At 36.4% G+C, this 16,676-nt stretch overlaps 2 protein-coding genes across 2 annotated transcripts in view; one reads left to right on the top strand and one right to left on the bottom strand.

The window, feature by feature from the left end:
• On the bottom strand, positions 1-4,111 carry LOC114562545 (TBC1 domain family member 24-like). The gene is made up of 7 exons (XM_028588987.1): positions 3,882-4,111; positions 3,615-3,728; positions 2,471-2,887; positions 2,139-2,378; positions 1,871-1,940; positions 260-536; positions 1-164 (listed from the first exon to the last, which is right to left on the bottom strand). Exons 1-7 carry the CDS (start codon positions 4,109-4,111, stop codon positions 1-3), a joined length of 1,512 nt encoding a protein of 503 aa, XP_028444788.1.
• Positions 4,112-11,160: 7,049 nt separating this feature from the next.
• The window catches only part of stx8 (syntaxin 8), a 46,918-nt gene continuing 41,402 nt past the window's right edge, over positions 11,161-16,676 (top strand). Inside the window, exons 1-5 of the mRNA XM_028567662.1 lie at positions 11,161-11,297; positions 11,902-12,001; positions 12,108-12,202; positions 12,522-12,632; positions 16,050-16,183. Coding sequence (XP_028423463.1) covers positions 11,281-11,297; positions 11,902-12,001; positions 12,108-12,202; positions 12,522-12,632; positions 16,050-16,183 — 457 coding nt within the window. The 5' untranslated portion in view covers positions 11,161-11,280. The remainder of the gene's footprint in view (positions 11,298-11,901; positions 12,002-12,107; positions 12,203-12,521; positions 12,633-16,049; positions 16,184-16,676) is intronic.

The following is a 16,676-nucleotide window of genomic DNA, read 5'->3' as shown; positions in this document are numbered from 1 at the left end:
TTACAAGGCTGCAAAGGAAATAGAGTTCTGGATGCCCCACACCTCCAGGGCCTGGATCTTGAAATGTCCCTTGTAGAGTGGGATGCTCTTGAATGTGTCACAAGGCTCCGAGTATCCCCCCTCTAGGTCTTCCTGTAGGCAGAGTGCGTGACCTCCATCCCCACCTAAGAGAGGATGCATACATCAGCACTGCATACACACCGTTCACTGTTGACTTGACATTTTGCTAAAGACCTAACAATATGTTCAACTGGCATACCGATTATGAGCTGACTGTCACTGCCTGCTATGAACATGGAGGCTTTGGGTTCCTTGGGTCTCTTTGGCTCTTTGGCAGTCATGGGTTCCTCTGATGGGGCAGTGAAGGGGACCGTCAGGTAGCTGGGGTCCTGGGGGGTTCCAGCAGGACAGGTCAGAATTGTGGTGGTGGTGTGCAGGGAGCAGTCACAGCTGCTGCCTTGAACCTGCTGAAGGGATGCTCTTCTGGTCATTATGTTGACCATAGCCTGCTGGTAGCGCTCCATGCTGGGACGAAGCTGAAAGTGTAAGCACATTTCTTGTTTGACGAACGATAATAAACGTTGTCTATATGAAGTTGACACAAAATCCGACTTGAAGCATGTTACAGAAAACCTTATATGACATGTCAGAGATGAATTCTATGAGGAGAAAAGAATGTGTCTCACCATGAAAACAAAACATTCCCCAGTTCCAAAATATGTAAGTCCCACAGACTCATGCTTTCTTCTTTCTATCACATCTGTTGACAGAAAGGCACCAAAGACCTGAGAAATGAGAAATACTAATATTTCAGTAACATACAAAATGTATTCCATAAACTAATTATTTTCATTATTGGCATCAATAAATAATAAAAGAAAAAAGAAAAGCATATGCAGCAAAATTATCCAATGTATCCCAATATTCATTATGTGTTCTAATGTTACCTCTTCATCCACAGTTTTGATTATCAAGACCACTGGTTCGCGTCCCTCCACATGTGAATATAATCTATATAAGAGAAAAAAAAACTTGATGTTTTATAATATCCCATAAGCTACCGTATATGCAACCAAGCAGTGTCACTGATGACTAAACATAGCCCTTAAATTAATTTACTACAATACTTACCTGCACTGTATATTAATAGAAGAGAACATTTTGTATCTTATTAAAAGGAGCTGGAAGGGTCAAATGCAAAACATGATCACAACTTTAACTATTAAAATATCTTTCCATGTTGTTTTTTTAAAAGATAATTAAACACTCAGAAACTAGAAGTTAGAAACTAGTTAGAAACTAGTAGGTCATTTTCTACATAAACTGTCAGTGTTAAAAAATAGCACCATTTATCAGCCAAATACTGGTAAAATATGCATGTTGCTGGTCATTCACCACCACAAACAACAATAGCGAGCTATTGAGTGGTTGGGAAATTTTAACATTCACTAGCCATTTGGCTGGTGGACGAAAAAGTTCATTTTGAACCCTGTAAACAGTGTTTGCCACCACTGAAATATGAGTCACTTGACTTTCGCGTGCAAAGCAAACATGTTGATAGTGAAAACACACCCCTTTCTGTTATGTGAGTAGACCTGGGATTCTGTTTTTCACTGCTGGCACATGGTGTTCAGCAGTTATTGATCGATAATGACCTGGCTTCAACAGACAGATAGAAAGATATGAAGGCTTTTAAATACAAATATGAAAGACCCACTACTAGTCATAGAAGATAGATAGATAGTTTCTCAATGGTGTTCAAGTATTGAACAAAGGTAACTTACGAAGCAAGGCTTCTTCCGTGTTCAGCTGTATTAAACAGCCTAATGGGGCTAAAAAGGGCAAAGCGCTCAGGTATCCAGGCCCAGACGACTCTCATCTCAGTCCCTGTCACAACACTGGAGGTGAAGTTGGTAAAGTCCACCGTCTCAACCGACTGCCTTTAGGTACATAAAAATAGCTATGATAAGAATACAAATAAGATAATAACAAGACAAATGTGAGCATTGATTTCAGTCCTTTTCAAAGCATAATGAATTATAAGCATTTTATAAACAGATTATTTTTATTTTATTTCTAGGTTTCTTATAAATATGCCTCTCACTGCCTGTTCTTTATCAATGTTTGGATTAATTTACCTCTTCTGGTGTGTGCTAACACCTTTTTGCATAAGGGAGTCCTTATTGGCATTGAACAGGAGGTTGAGCTCTCGCCGCGTGGCAATAGGAATCATGAAGGCCCTCTCCAGAAGGTTCTCAGCGGTACAGTGGCGAGCTACACTCTGCACGAACCTTTTCATATCGGTTCTGAAGTCCTCCACATCTGCCACTCGAGATGACACAGATACTTTGTAGAGGCTCAGCAGAGCCAAAGCCACTCTGTACAAAAAATTATCGTGAAATCATTTCCGAAGTAATAGTTAGGTGGTTTAAGGATTTTGTTTAGATGTGAAGATGCAGCAGCAACAAACCTGTAGAGGACTTTGTAGCCCTCCAATATGTAGACATCCAGCACTCTGATAGCATATGTGAATGGAAGGTCGGCGAATATCCACATGATCCAGTCAGAGTAAAAATCAAAGAGGTTCTGGTGAGAGCTGGCGATCAGCTTACGAATGCCTCTGCAACACCTATTAGCAAGGTCCCCAAAGGTCATGCAGGAAGCACGGTAGGTGAGAAAGGTCTGGTCGATGTAACGCTTGTTGGGGTCCTTGTAGCAGATAAGTCGGCACACACTGCAGAAACACTCAGCTTCATCCTCACTGAAGTGGAGGATGAGGGAGACCAATGCAGGCAGGATGGGGCAGAAGTCCATTTCTGGGAAGCATTTGCCAAGGCAAAGGAGGATCTTTTTAACGGAGTTCAGGCCTGCTTTGTTGAGACAGTATCTGCATAAGAGAAGAACAAGTAACACAACACCTTGTAAAGCTCCACTTGGTGAGAAAAGTACACATGTGACAACGTGACAAGTCAACACTTACAGGTGCAGTAAGCGATGCCGCGCAAAGATTGTTAAAATTTGAACTCAACTGCCAAAAAAATACAATCCCCCCCTTCAGAAGCTACGCCCTCCCCCCATATTTATGGTCAGATAACTACTGCCCTCTGGTACATTCACATTCTGCCTCCCCCTGTCCATCAACTGTCGCCGCCTGTTGCTGATTGTCTGGAATAGTGTTTTGTGGCCTGTGCTCTCCTTTCTGTTTGTTTTCCATTTACACAGCCAGGGCTGTGTATTAACACCAGGTTTTTTTTTCAGCGCACACAGAAAATAGAAAGCTAGGTGACCGTGAGGAGATATTGACTGAATTTGACAAAAAGTGTATTGGCTTAACATCAGTAACTGCACCTTTAAAGCATTGCTGTGGCATTTTGTTCATCAGACTTTTAATCCTCACTAATTACTTCTGACCAATAGCTCAATATTAAATTAACCAAATAAATGCTTAAAAAAGTTCTTTTGCTAGTTTAAGGTTCATATAAGTCTATAAAATGTTTTTTTAGGTAACAACTATATATACATATATATATATATATATATATATATATATATATATATATATATATATATATATATATATATATATATATATATATATTATCCCACAGAAGTACCTGGGTATTTCTCCTGCCTCCATGTACTCTGGGACTGGATGGGTGCTGATTTTCTGTTCTCCAAAGATCTTCTTGGCTAGTTCATTATGGACATCTCTGTCTGGAGTGACAGACCTATTCAGATACAACATCAATGCATATTCAGATCATTTGCCTGAGTGGATTTCAATTACAAACTCATTTTACAAAAGTGGTATCTATTAACACAAATACATAATATGCTTGTATTAATGAACTACACATAAAATGTAATGTGACAATCGTAACCTGGAATTGATGCTGTGGATGATGTGATAGTATGCTTTGGCCCTTAGTGTATGGGGCATGGCCCAGAATCCCTCTCGGCCCATAGTTTTCAGCTGCTGGTGATCACTCTGCAGGATCTGCTGGTATCTTTTCGCAGCTTCAGGGTCAATCTTCTCCCAGTCTACAAACTGTCCATACTTCATCCCTGAGCTGGAGCAAATTTCCCAGTTGTCCGACTCAGAGATGGTCATCATGGACACTGACTTGAGATTGCCTTTACTGCCTGAGCAAAGTATGCATACATACATTTTATTTTTATTTTCCTAAACAATGTATATAGACTTTTGGAGTAGAATACATGCTATTATAAAAAACATAATTTCAATACCATTAGGCTCTCTTGTTGATGAGTGCTTGATTGGTTTAGACTTGGACGTATTAGAGGTGATTCGAACACCAGCCCCATTCCCTTCTTTCTTTTCCTTTTTGTTCCCTTGATACTGGTATAGGGAGGTCGCCCTCTGCTTCAGTGGACTGGACCTTGTAAAGTTCCCCACGTCAAAATCGAGGTCAAGCTCTGACGTCTCAATACTGTAAAAGGACCTGGGGAGCAGTTCATTTAGGAATAATTATGTAGCCTAATAATTATGCCTCTTTTTGTGTTGGGCATGGTCTGTCTTTTACCCAATTTTGCTACAACATTAAAACACAAATCCACATAATTATAATAACCATGTCTGCATGTCTGATCAGCAACATAATTTGGATTAAAAAAAACAGCACATGCAAGTTGAACGTGAAAAATACCTGGAGCGAGGTCTTGGAAAGGTTTCCTCTGTCTGTGTCTGCACGCCATAGTTCTTACTGTCCTCTGGACTGTAATAGGAGTAAGACCGTGGCCTGCTTCTGTCTCCTGCCATAGAGCCCACGTCTTGGTCTGTTGATGTGCGCATCAAGACTGAATTCATGTTTCCACAATTGGAGAACTCCAGCGTTCTTGAAAAATCTAGCATCTCAAGTCTTATTCTTCCAAGAAATGCAAGCTGAAAGTTAATGTGTCTCCTGTTACTAGCTGCACGTTCTGAGGGTCAGGGCTTTATATACGCCTGTGGGCTGTGTTCACGTGAGACAGGTATAGTGGTATTGTTTGTTTGTGGTGAGTTCTGCTGTTGAAAGTAAAACAAATGTAGGCCTACTGATTTTCCTGTTTTAAGATTAGTAAAATACAGTGTATCATTCAGAGAAGTAACTAATTAGACTGGAAAGCATCCATGATGCCAACATAATTAGAACCATAAAACAAGGACTACAAATTTCCAATTTAAATGAGGAAACAAAATTTCTTTTTAATGATTCAACCAAGTGTCCTTCAAATAGCCCTTCATTCATTCTCCACAATAGATTTTTCGTTGGTATTGCAATTAACAGACGGCTTGAGTTTTAAATAATTTTTTTAATAGGGAAACCTATGAAAACATTTATTATTCAGAATAAGGTCATCAGAAATAGAGTAATCGTGTTTCTTTATGCGTAGCATCAAAATGCCAAATCAGTCTGTTCCAAGAAGTAATTTAAAGGTTATTATTCTACACAACAGATATATGTTTTGATCCAAACACAACTACTGTTTGGGTATGACACATAAAACCTCTTCAAGTACTTAGCTCATATGTGGGCTCCACATGTAATGGAGTTAAAAAAAATAAGCGGCATGCTGTCATTACTTCATGTCAATTTCCATGAAGGCTGGGACAATATGAATTCACACTTGTACTTTGGGTTCAATGTAAGAAATGAAAGCAGTTACACCACATATTCTTAAAACTTACTTTTATAGGAAAGCGTTCAATATTTAATACGCTGTTGGGTTTTATCATCCTGCCCTGCCATTACCCATTTACTGTATGTCTTTGTACATTTACAGGCATGTATGTATGTGTGTATGTATATTTGTGTATAGATGTATGCTTGCATGTATATATGTATTTATACATATATATATATATATATATATATATATATATATATATATATATATGTATACACATATATATATGTATGTGTGTGTGTATGTTTGTATATATATAAATATATATGGTGCTTAATAATGACACCTCTGATTTTTGTATTTGACTTCATTGTTGTTGGCTGTGTTGTTCTTGGTTTTATTTGCTGTTTTTCTGGAAAGCACTTTGTAACTTTGTTAAGAAAAGTGCTATAGAAATAAAGTTTATTATTATTTTATTATTATTATATATCAGTACATGGAGACTGTTGTGACAAGGACTGGGAGACATTTACCATAACATTCTTACTTTCTGTGTGTCCTGTCACGCTGTTCTGAGGCCTTTAACAAAAATGTTTCAAAATAATAAAAAATTATAAACCAAAAATTGAATAACTGGGCCTATAAAAAGGTCATTGCCACATAACTGAACTCAATATGACAACTAAACAGCGCGTTAACTGAACAAACTGATCTGCCACAATGACACATGAGGGAACATATATATATATATATATATATATATATATATATATATATATATATATATATATATATATAGTATATATATATATATATATATATATATATATATATATATATATATATATAGTGCCTTGGCTAAACCAAATAACACACAAGGGACAATACAGATGGACACCACCTACAACTAAACACAAAGTTAAACTTAACACAATCCCTATCCCCTGGACATAGAAGCACATGGTTTTGCCGAACAAGCTGGCTCTTAGTTTAAGAGTTTTTTTCTTTGTTTCAAATTTTCAGCATATATACAGTATCAAAAGAAAATATCCAAAGTACAAACATATTGACACATCGACGAAATAGAAAGAAGAAAAGCTACAAACAAAGAAAGAGGATAAAAAGAAAAAACAGATAAGAAAAAAAAAGCAATACATAACAGCTAGCACAATTGAAAAAACATCAAATGTATTACAGACAACCATTGCTTTCATTGCTTTTCTGTTCTGCGAATCAGAAATTGTTGATAAATAGAGTTCCATTTCTTTTATAAATACAGAGAATGTTGTTTTTTTGTTTGTGGATGTGGAACTCGCCAATAAGTGAAAATAAATTAATAAGAAAGAAAACATTTTCATCTTTGTTACTGTAATCAAAGCAACCAAATATGATATTTCTATAATAAAGGGTAAAATGTGAAAAAACGTTGGCAACTTTAAAGTTATTGATATCATTCCACAATTGATGTGAAATTCACAATACCAAAACAAATGTGAGCATGTTTCAAGATGTAATTGACAAAAAGAACAGTTAACATCTATATCGCTCTTTAGTTTTTGTCTAAGTCTAATGGGATCAAATCTGTGAATTAACTTAAATGAAACTTCTTTTAGCTTATTAGTTAATAAGAATGTTTGTGGTAAGGACCAAACTGTTTTCCAATCAATATTATTAACAATTACTTTTTTTCTGAAACCCCTTATTCTGCAGTTCATACCTTTAATAAAAGAAAAACAGACTTTACCTACTGGAGTTTGAGCTGGGTCAGGGAGTGACACCAGATTTAAGAGTTCTCAGCCCTCAGCCACACCTTTTGCTGCACCAGAAAGAAACCTCCCCCAACAACCATGGTAACTCAACTTCATACACAAGACAGGAAACAAATGATTTACAAACAAATAATTGTGTGTGTAACCCTACAGTGTTAAATGTGTGCACTTCATCTGAACTAAGGGTGCACAATTAATCGCAATTTTATCGAAATGGCAATATGGACTAGTGCAATATCCAAATCACAGGCAGGGCGCAATATTTATTAAAGTATCAAAATATGTGTCAAACTATTCTGAATTACACTGTAAATCCGAACGTTCAAAGAGTTAAATAGATTAAGTAGTGTATACTCAAAGTTTTAGAAAAATTTCTACTAACTTAATTTTTTCTAGTTGGTGTAACATGTGTAACATGTCAACTTAAGTACAACTTAATATAATTGAGTAATAACATACTAATAATGATAAAGTCCTGCACTGTTAATTTTAACAAGTTGACTTTACTTAAAAAATGTATGTAAATCCGAACGTTCAAAGTACTTAAATAGATTAAGTAGTGTATACTCAAAGTTTTAGAAAAATTTCTACTAACTTAATTTTTTCTAGTTGGTGTAACATGTTCTTCCTTAACTTAAAAACATAACTTAAGTACAACTTAATAGAATTGAGTAATAACATACTAATAACAAGTTGACTTTACTTAAAAAATGTATGGAAACTCATTGCCTTGAAAAAAGTAAGTTCAATGAACTTAGTAATAATAAATTAATGCAACTTTATTGTTCTGAGTAAACAATACTTAACTTATATTTTCTAAGTGAACACAGCTTGTTTATTCTGAGTAAGTAACACTCAATAAGCTTAAACGTATTAAGTGTAGACAACTTGTTTATTTTAAGTAAATGACACTTAATTAGCTCATGGTTTTTAAGTTAATCAAGCTTGCTTTTTCTGAGTAAGTAACACTCAATAAGCTTATACTTGTTAAGTGAAGACAACTTGTTTATTTTAAGTAAATTACACTTAATTAGCTCAAAAAAACATAACTTAAAAACATAACTTAAGTACAACTTAATAGAATTGAGTAATAACATACTAATAATGATAAAGTCCTGCACTGTTAATTTTAACAAGTTGACTTTACTTAAAAAATTTATGGAAACTCATTGCCTTGAAAAAAGTAAGTTCAATGAACTTAGTAATAGTAAATTAATGCAACTTTATTGTTCTGAGTAAACAATACTTAATAAACTTATATTTTCTAAGTGAACACAGCTTGTTTATTCTGAGTAAGTAACACTCAATAAGCTTAAACTTATTAAGTGTAGACAACTTGTTTATTTTAAGTAAATGACACTTAATTAGCTCATGGTTTTTAAGTTAATCAAGCTTGCTTTTTCTGAGTAAGTAACACTCAATAAGCTTATACTTGTTAAGTGAAGACAACTTGTTTATTTTAAGTAAATTACACTTAATTAACTCATAGTTTTTAAGTTAATGCAGCTTGCTTTTTCTGAGTAAATAATTAATTAGCTCACATTTTTTAAGTGAGCACTACTTAATACTACTGACTTGTTTTCTGGTTCAGTTTACACACTGTAAATCCGAACGTTCAAAGTACTTAAATAGATTAAGTAGTGTATACTCAAAGTTTTAGAAAAATTTCTACTAACTTAATTTTTTCTAGTTGGTGTAACATGTTCTTCCTTAACTTAAAAACATAACTTAAGTACAACTTAATAAAATTGAGTAATAACATACTAATAATGATAAAGTCCTGCACTGTTAATTTTAACAAGTTGACTTTACTTAAAAACATTATGGAAACTCATTGCCTTGAAAAAGGTAAGTTCAATGAACTTAGTAATAGTAAATTAGTGCAACTTTATTGTCCTGATTAAACAATACTTAATAAACTTATATTTTCTAAGTGAACACAGCTTGTTTATTCTGAGTAAGTAACACTCAATAAGCTTAAACTTATTAAGTGAAGACAACTTGTTTATTTTAAGTAAATGACACTTAATTAGCTCATGGTTTTTAAGTTAATCAAGCTTGCTTTTTCTGAGTAAGTAACACTCAATAAGCTTATACTTGTTAAGTGAAGACAACTTGTTTATTTTAAGTAAATTACACTTAATTAGCTCATAGTTTTTAAGTTAATGCAGCTTGCTTTTTCTGAGTAAATAATTAATTAGCTCACATTTTTTAAGTGAGCACTACTTAATACTACTGACTTGTTTTCTGGTTCAGTTTACACACTGTAAATCCGAACGTTCAACGTACTTAAATAGATTAAGTAGTGTTTACTCAAAGTTTTAGAAAAATTTCTACTAACTTAATTTTTTCTAGTTGGTGTAACATGTTCTTCCTTAACTTAAAAACATAACTTAAGTACAACTTAATAGAATTGAGTAATAACATACTAATAATGATAAAGTCCTGCACTGTTAATTTTAACAAGTTGACTTTACTTAAAAAAATTATGGAAACTCATTGCCTTGAAAAAAGTAAGTTCAATGAACTTAGTAATAGTAAATTAGTGCAACTTTATTGTTCTGAGTAAACAATACTTAATAAACTTATATTTTCTAAGTGAACACAGCTTGTTTATTCTGAGTAAGTAACACTCAATAAGCTTAAACTTATTAAGTGTAGACAACTTGTTTATTTTAAGTAAATGACACTTAATTAGCTCATGGTTTTTAAGTTAATCAAGCTTGCTTTTTTTAAGTAAATACTTAATTAGCTCACATTTTTTAAGTGAGCACTACTTAATGCTAGTGACTTGTTTTCTGGTTCAGTTTACAAGTATTGTGGTGCTGCAGAGACATCCCTGCCTACAAATCGAATTCTGCAGATTAAATAAAACTTTGTTTGGTACAGATCCTCAGAAAAATTACACTATAGTCATTTTTTTATTTTTTATTTTAATATGTTTCAATGAAAATGAGAATAATGATAAAAAATTATCCTTCCCTCTAATATCGTTAATCATATCGCAATCGCAATATCAGTCAAAGTAATCGCAATTCTATATTTTCCTCATATCATGCAGTCCTAATCTGAACAATGCAAGATTAAAACAAATAAACAGTGTGATGTTAATTGTAAGGTGTGGTTGACTGCAAATTACAAAAAACAGCTGTAGTTACTTTGTATGTTTTATACTGTCTATGGTCAAGACTGTACATTTGAAACAGATGAGCTCAAAAATATGGCATAAAGTAAACTACCCAACAGTGAATTAACTACAACATTGAAATGCTGCTTACACATTGATACATCATAATACAATAAATATAGGATAACAATGATAAGGACTAGGAGGTATTCTGCAAAGTAGCCTAAGTATTTTTTACTTTTGACACCTACTGACAATACTAGTAGGCCTATTTTGACTTCAGTACGATTTTGAAAGCAGGACTTTTACTTGTGATTTAGTATTTTGGTAGTGCTAGTAGGTAGATCTGCTAGGAAAGGGATCTGAGATCAGATAGCTATGTATACTGTATTTCTATGGTGCAATAGAGTCGGGTCATTGTGTGCACGAAAATACGGGACAAATAGCTTCCCGTATTGATTTAGTAAGGGATAGTGCATTTTAGTTTTCAATAAGGAACGATCCCGTATTATACGGGATGGGTGGCAAACCTACATGTGTATCCCATTGACATATATATAAGATGTATCCCTGTTTGAAAATTAAATTTTTAGTAGGCTATTTTTTTTCTAAAAAAACTGCGGCCTTGGACTCAACTGTCCCTCGCAGCTTGTCGTTGTGACGTCACACCCAAACAAGAACTAGTTTGCTGGTGATTATTACTGCCAGGTGGTTCAAACTAAGTGGATTTTCTCTTCATAGCTTACTTTTATCATAATGTCTCAGGATCCGTGGTAAGTAATGTGTTCAAAGGCTACAGTAAATTGTCTCAACCGTATTATTAACTACAACAAATTACGTTACTAACCCTGATAAAGTAGCTAGCTAGCTAGCTACTCTTTCTGTAACGTTACCCTCTGCTAGCTAGCTAAAGATGTAGGTAGCTAAGCTATTCCTTATTAGATTAACCTAATACAATAATTTGCATTTTTATTAAGCCATGATAAGATAATCTCTTTATTCTATTTACTATTCAGACTTAAGTTTGGGACGTTAGCAGAATCGAAAGAGGAAAAATGTCACATGATGAATGTAGCTAAAGATTAGGCTAATTATCTGACGTTTTATCAAACTAAACTAAACTTTAATAAAACAAATACCTTACGGTACAACACTATACATAAGCGCTGTATTAAATACTAATGGTGCAGCTCAAACTGTTGACACCGTCAGTCAGTGTTGTTCATTTAGCTTTTACACAGACACTGGTGTATTGGCTTTATAACATTAAACTCGAACATACAAAACGACCAACGATTTATCTGTGACTACTTTTTGTCATAAGGAAGTAATTACAGGTCAAATTACATAACATCTATCCCAATCATTGATCTTTAGGTTACAGAATTACGATGCCAATTGTCGCTTGGCACAGGAAATAGCAGAAAACATTCATGAACGGAACAGGCAGCAGAGAACAGGGGGGAACCCTGCAAAGGTAAGGTGTTACATTCATAAATAAAGTGGCATTGCCTACAAATGTCTTCTGATATAGTCAGGTTCCTCTAATAGTCTGTTGTTGTGAATATCTTCTGTCTTTTCAGATCAACATGACACTACGGGCATCACTGCAGAAGCTCAAACAGAATATTGCCCAGCTTAAAGAGGGTTTGTTGCGAGCATCATCAACTCGACGCTTGTATCCTTTCTTCTGAGAATGTTGAGAAGTCATGAGACTGAGATTACATTTTGGTTGGAGGGTTTACTTTGCTTGCAGTAGCAATTGTCTTCCTTTAGAGGGCATAAGAGTGTTTTGAAAGGTTTGCCCCATGGATGTATTAGAAGACCGGTCTGCCCTAAGTACTTATAAAGAAGTCAAAAGGTTTCTGTGTTCATTGGTTAATAAACACATCCAAACTGACCCAAATAAAAGTGTCAGGAGTATCATCTCTCCACTATCACTGAAGGTGGTTAAAGTGATGTTGACCTTTTGCATAGCCTTAACATGGCGTCATCAGAATGCAGTCGGAAGCTGATAGGAGGCAGAACCTTATTGATGACCTGCTAACCAGAGAGAAGCAGCTCAATGCCACCTTCAAGGGAGACATCGCAGAGCCTGAACCTTCCAGGTATTTAAGATCCAAGCAAATGATTTGATCCTAAAGAGGAAAATGTAACCGTCATATTGAGAGCTGCTAAACTGTGTTTTTCGTTGTTAAAAACAATGACAATAAAGATCTGTTCCATCTGTTCTATTTTATTCTAAGATACACTCAGTATTTCCAGATGTTATTAAGCATCTTTTTGCTTTTATGAGTGGGGTGTCCCACTAGGACTACATTTTGACAATTACACCATTAGGTCAGAGTTTCAAAGGTTTGGGTGAATCTGAACATATTTCTGATCAATATGGTACTTCACCTAAATTCATAGTAGTAATTTACTTGTCCCCCTCCTTGTACCCCCTGTAGCTGGTAGGAATTTGATCACTTGTACACAGAAACCACCAGCAAATACGTATGAAGGGTGATTTCTCACTAGTCACTACGAGGCCATGCTGCTGTCTCAAATAGTCTACCGTCAAAAAGTCTTTAGTTGTGCTTTTCTTAGAACACTTCTGTTTTGAAAAATAATCTGGGACAGCCAGTTTGTTGCTTAAGTAGCTCAGATGAATTGGGCAATATCTGACACCCTGAGTCTCTGTCTGTCACTGTCAGAAGGGCCGAACCAAGCATCATCCCATGACGCTTCAGGGAGCCTTTCATTTTGTGATTTTCCTCCTCTGAGATTTTTTTTTTTTTTAAATATCTAGTGCTGGACGCCCAATTAAAAATAATGAATCCTCATTCTCTTGTCTATGTTCTTGACAGAGAGGTCATAGGCTCTGTTCTCTGCTTTGATGATATGTCACCGGTCACTAGCTTTCTGTGAAAGTCTTTGTACATCCGGTATGACCCATGTGCCATGACCTCTCCCTGTGCTATCACTCGGAAGGAAGTCTGTCTGTCTGCCATTTTGACAGGGTGCTTAACTTCATGGCTAATTCTTTTTCATCAAGAGATTTGCTTGCTTTGCACTGCTGATCACACATTTGGCACCTCCTGAAATGGACACACTCATTCATAAGAATGTATGTGTGTATATGTCTTGATGAACAAGGATGGAAGGGGTGAGTTTACAGTTTATAACTCTCCGCTGAGCATTTATTCTAGTAATTGTGGAGCTAATCAAAGAGCCGAATACCACAGCTTATATCCTGTTCATCATGTGATGTGTCATGGCAATGTGACAGCTTTGAAAGCCATAGGCAGCAGGCAGTCATTACTTTGTGTAATGTTTGACCTAGTCTGGCCCAGGTGATATTTGTTTGGACAGGAAGAGGAAATGGTGCCATGTTGTTAACTTCCTCCAGCTTTTCATGCCTGTTTTTTTTATAAATTAGTGTTTTTTAGATGGTACTTCCATGTTATTACATTGTAGAAGCTCATCATTTATATTACAGTTCCTGTGCAGTATGTTTACTTTGTGCGAGGAGTTTTGAGAAACCAAACTTCACTATTTCATCAGATCAGTAGAACAAGATTAGAAAACCACTTTTATTGACGCCTTGATATGAGACTGCCTTTTTTTTTTTTTTATATCTTTCACAAGTTTCGGTTTTTGGGATTCATCTACTTAGCGGTGCTTTGCTCACACTTTCATCTTTTTACAGACCACACACCCAATTACATAAAAGGCTCTGTAAAGAAATCTCCAATGACATTTGCTATTAAATTAGCTTGGCAAACTGTAATCATGTGGTCGTATGGTTTTTAGTTTGCTCAGTCAAACCGAACTTTAATAGTGATATGTGGTGGGTAATTTGGATTTGTGGGTCGGACCCCTTCCCACTGTGTGGTCTCTGAGGAGGGGGTGGATTGGCCATGCATGGATAATCTAAGCCGCTCTTTTTTTTTTTTTTTTTTGTGAGAACTTTCGGTAGAAGAAAAGGGATAGAGGTAACAGAGGGGACTTTAATCTATCCCTGAAACAATACATTCTGAGCATCTCCAATTCAGACTAAGCAAAAGCAGGACATGGCGCCTACATTTGAAGGCTCAGTTCACCCTGTCACCCCTCAGACCCATCTTTCCACCATTATTCACTAACCTTTCCTTTGTATTTGATTGCACTGGAAATAGTTAGTAATTAGTTAAATCTCCCCTGTCCAAGTCATTCAGTCAGGACCTAGGTGCTCAGGCCCCAGGCCCCCGATGGCGGCTGTCTAGTGCTTTGTGGCTGCCAAGAGATGTGCCCGACTGATTTTGGCACTCCCCACTGACACTGGTTAATTGGATCTTCACACACTGGGCACTTTCATGGAGGGCTGGCACACTGTCTCATAGTAATCAAACATGTCCGAGAAATTAGACCAAATGCCTCGTCTCACCTACTCCTCTGATGGTATGAGCCTCAGCTAGCTAGCATTGTGAATGGTCTGACAGTGCTTTATCGACTACTTCAAAAGCAGCTTGAATTCGTCATCACACGGTGAGATGCATGTGTTGGGGTGAGATAAAAGCCTAACTTTTAAATTTGAAAGATCGGTTTTAAATGTAATAGTAATAGTATTGTAATTTCCTGTCTCTGATATCCCTTTCACACCAAGGGCTCAACCAGGGTTGAACCAGGGTTGATTTTGTGTTTGAAAGGGTTAACCCGCGTTGACTGACTTGGCTTTACAACCCAGCTCGAGAATTGGGTCGGACACGGGTCGGACAAAGGTCGATATGCCTACATGTGGCTAAGGTCACTTTTTCTAGGCTTGACCAGCAGACGACTCACTCACAGCAGACATGGTGAAATGCAGCCTCACACAGAGATTCTGAACCCATCATTGCAAAATGGGGAGGGGGGGGGTCTAAAACACAGCTTTAAGCTATTAACTGAAGAATAGCTTTTAAACCACACAGTGGTGTTTAGCACAGTACAGTACAGCGCGCTCTCTCTGGTCTGTCACTTCGTCAGAGCAAAACCTCCCCAGCAGTCCACAGTCCTGTGACAGATTAACGTGCACTGTGTACACACTGCACAAGCTAACCTGGTATTTTTCAATCATTCAAAAAACTTAAAAGACAAAAAGAGTAAATACTTTGTGATCCAAGCATTTTCTTGTCATAAATGTTCAAAAGAGTAGAGTTTTGAAAAGGGAACATGCCATGTACCAGATGTGTTTGCGTTAAGTGTTGAACAGATGTGCATTGTACTCCTATCCCAAGCAGGCATATTGTGTTTACTTATATAGCTAAAAGTCACTGATGCACGATGAGTGTTTCAGACTTGTGTGCTGGAAAAGTGATTGACTGACAAAAAGGGCACTTTTGCCATCTACTTTCAGTCGTAGTGCACTGCTAGGTGATTTGTCTTTGTTACTTTAACAGCTGCGGCTCTGCTTTTGGCTAGGAATAGTAATTTCATGGTCTCTTAAAAACATTTTTATTGAACTTGAAGAGCTGCTGAGAAACATTTTGGAAGCTAATTATTGTTGTTATGATGGTGTTTCACAGGTCAACGTTGATGGGAGCAGGGGCAGGAACCAGTGGAGGTGTTGTGGCCAACCCCTGGCTGATCAACGAATCAGAGGAGACCTCAGGGCTGACCTTTGGAGAGATCAAACAGCAGCAACAACGAGTCATCGAAGGTAATTACACATGATTGAATAAATGGTAAATGGACTGCACTTGTATATCGCCTTTACTTCCTAGGGTTAACGTACAGAGAGCTTTACAATTTGCCTCTCATTTACCCATTGTCACACACACACACTCACACTCACACACACACACTCTGATGGTGTGGACACTTTGACGTGTAGATAGGAGGACCCAGGGATCGAACCCTCAACCCTGCTACAACCGCCCCGAATAAAACCATTCCAGTTCCATAGCATGCTCAAGCAAACATTGTTTTCAAGTATGCTGTTTCTTTTCGATAAAATTAGCATCAAGACAATAAATAGTTACCACAATCATCCATAGCAGCAACGATGTCCTGCATCACTAGGATAATAATTGTAACTCATTTTTGCCCTTATTTGTACCTCTCCAACAAATACAACATGGCAGTCCTGTCATAAACACATGTAACATGTCTTCAACATTTTTTAAGCCAAGGAATTGAGAGAGAGTGAGAGT

This window comes from Perca flavescens, chromosome 2, assembly GCF_004354835.1.
Source record: "Perca flavescens isolate YP-PL-M2 chromosome 2, PFLA_1.0, whole genome shotgun sequence".
Classification (NCBI taxonomy): domain Eukaryota; kingdom Metazoa; phylum Chordata; class Actinopteri; order Perciformes; family Percidae; genus Perca; species Perca flavescens.
The sequence above is the reverse complement of the archived record's forward strand: the minus strand, read 5'-3'. Positions and strand labels throughout refer to the sequence as shown.

What these genes read in the sequence shown, in the direction of transcription:
- LOC114562545 (XM_028588987.1), bottom strand. Translation starts at nt 4,111, where the DNA reads ATGACCATCTCTGAGTCGGACAACTGGGAAATTTGCTCCAGCTCAGGG. An exon ending in ATCCACAGCATCAATTCCAG is followed by an intron (nt 3,729 to 3,881) that starts GTTACGATTGTC and finishes GTATCTGAATAG; the next exon opens with GTCTGTCACTCCAGACAGAG. An exon ending in GGCTACAAAGTCCTCTACAG is followed by an intron (nt 2,379 to 2,470) that starts GTTTGTTGCTGC and finishes TTTTTTGTACAG; the next exon opens with AGTGGCTTTGGCTCTGCTGA.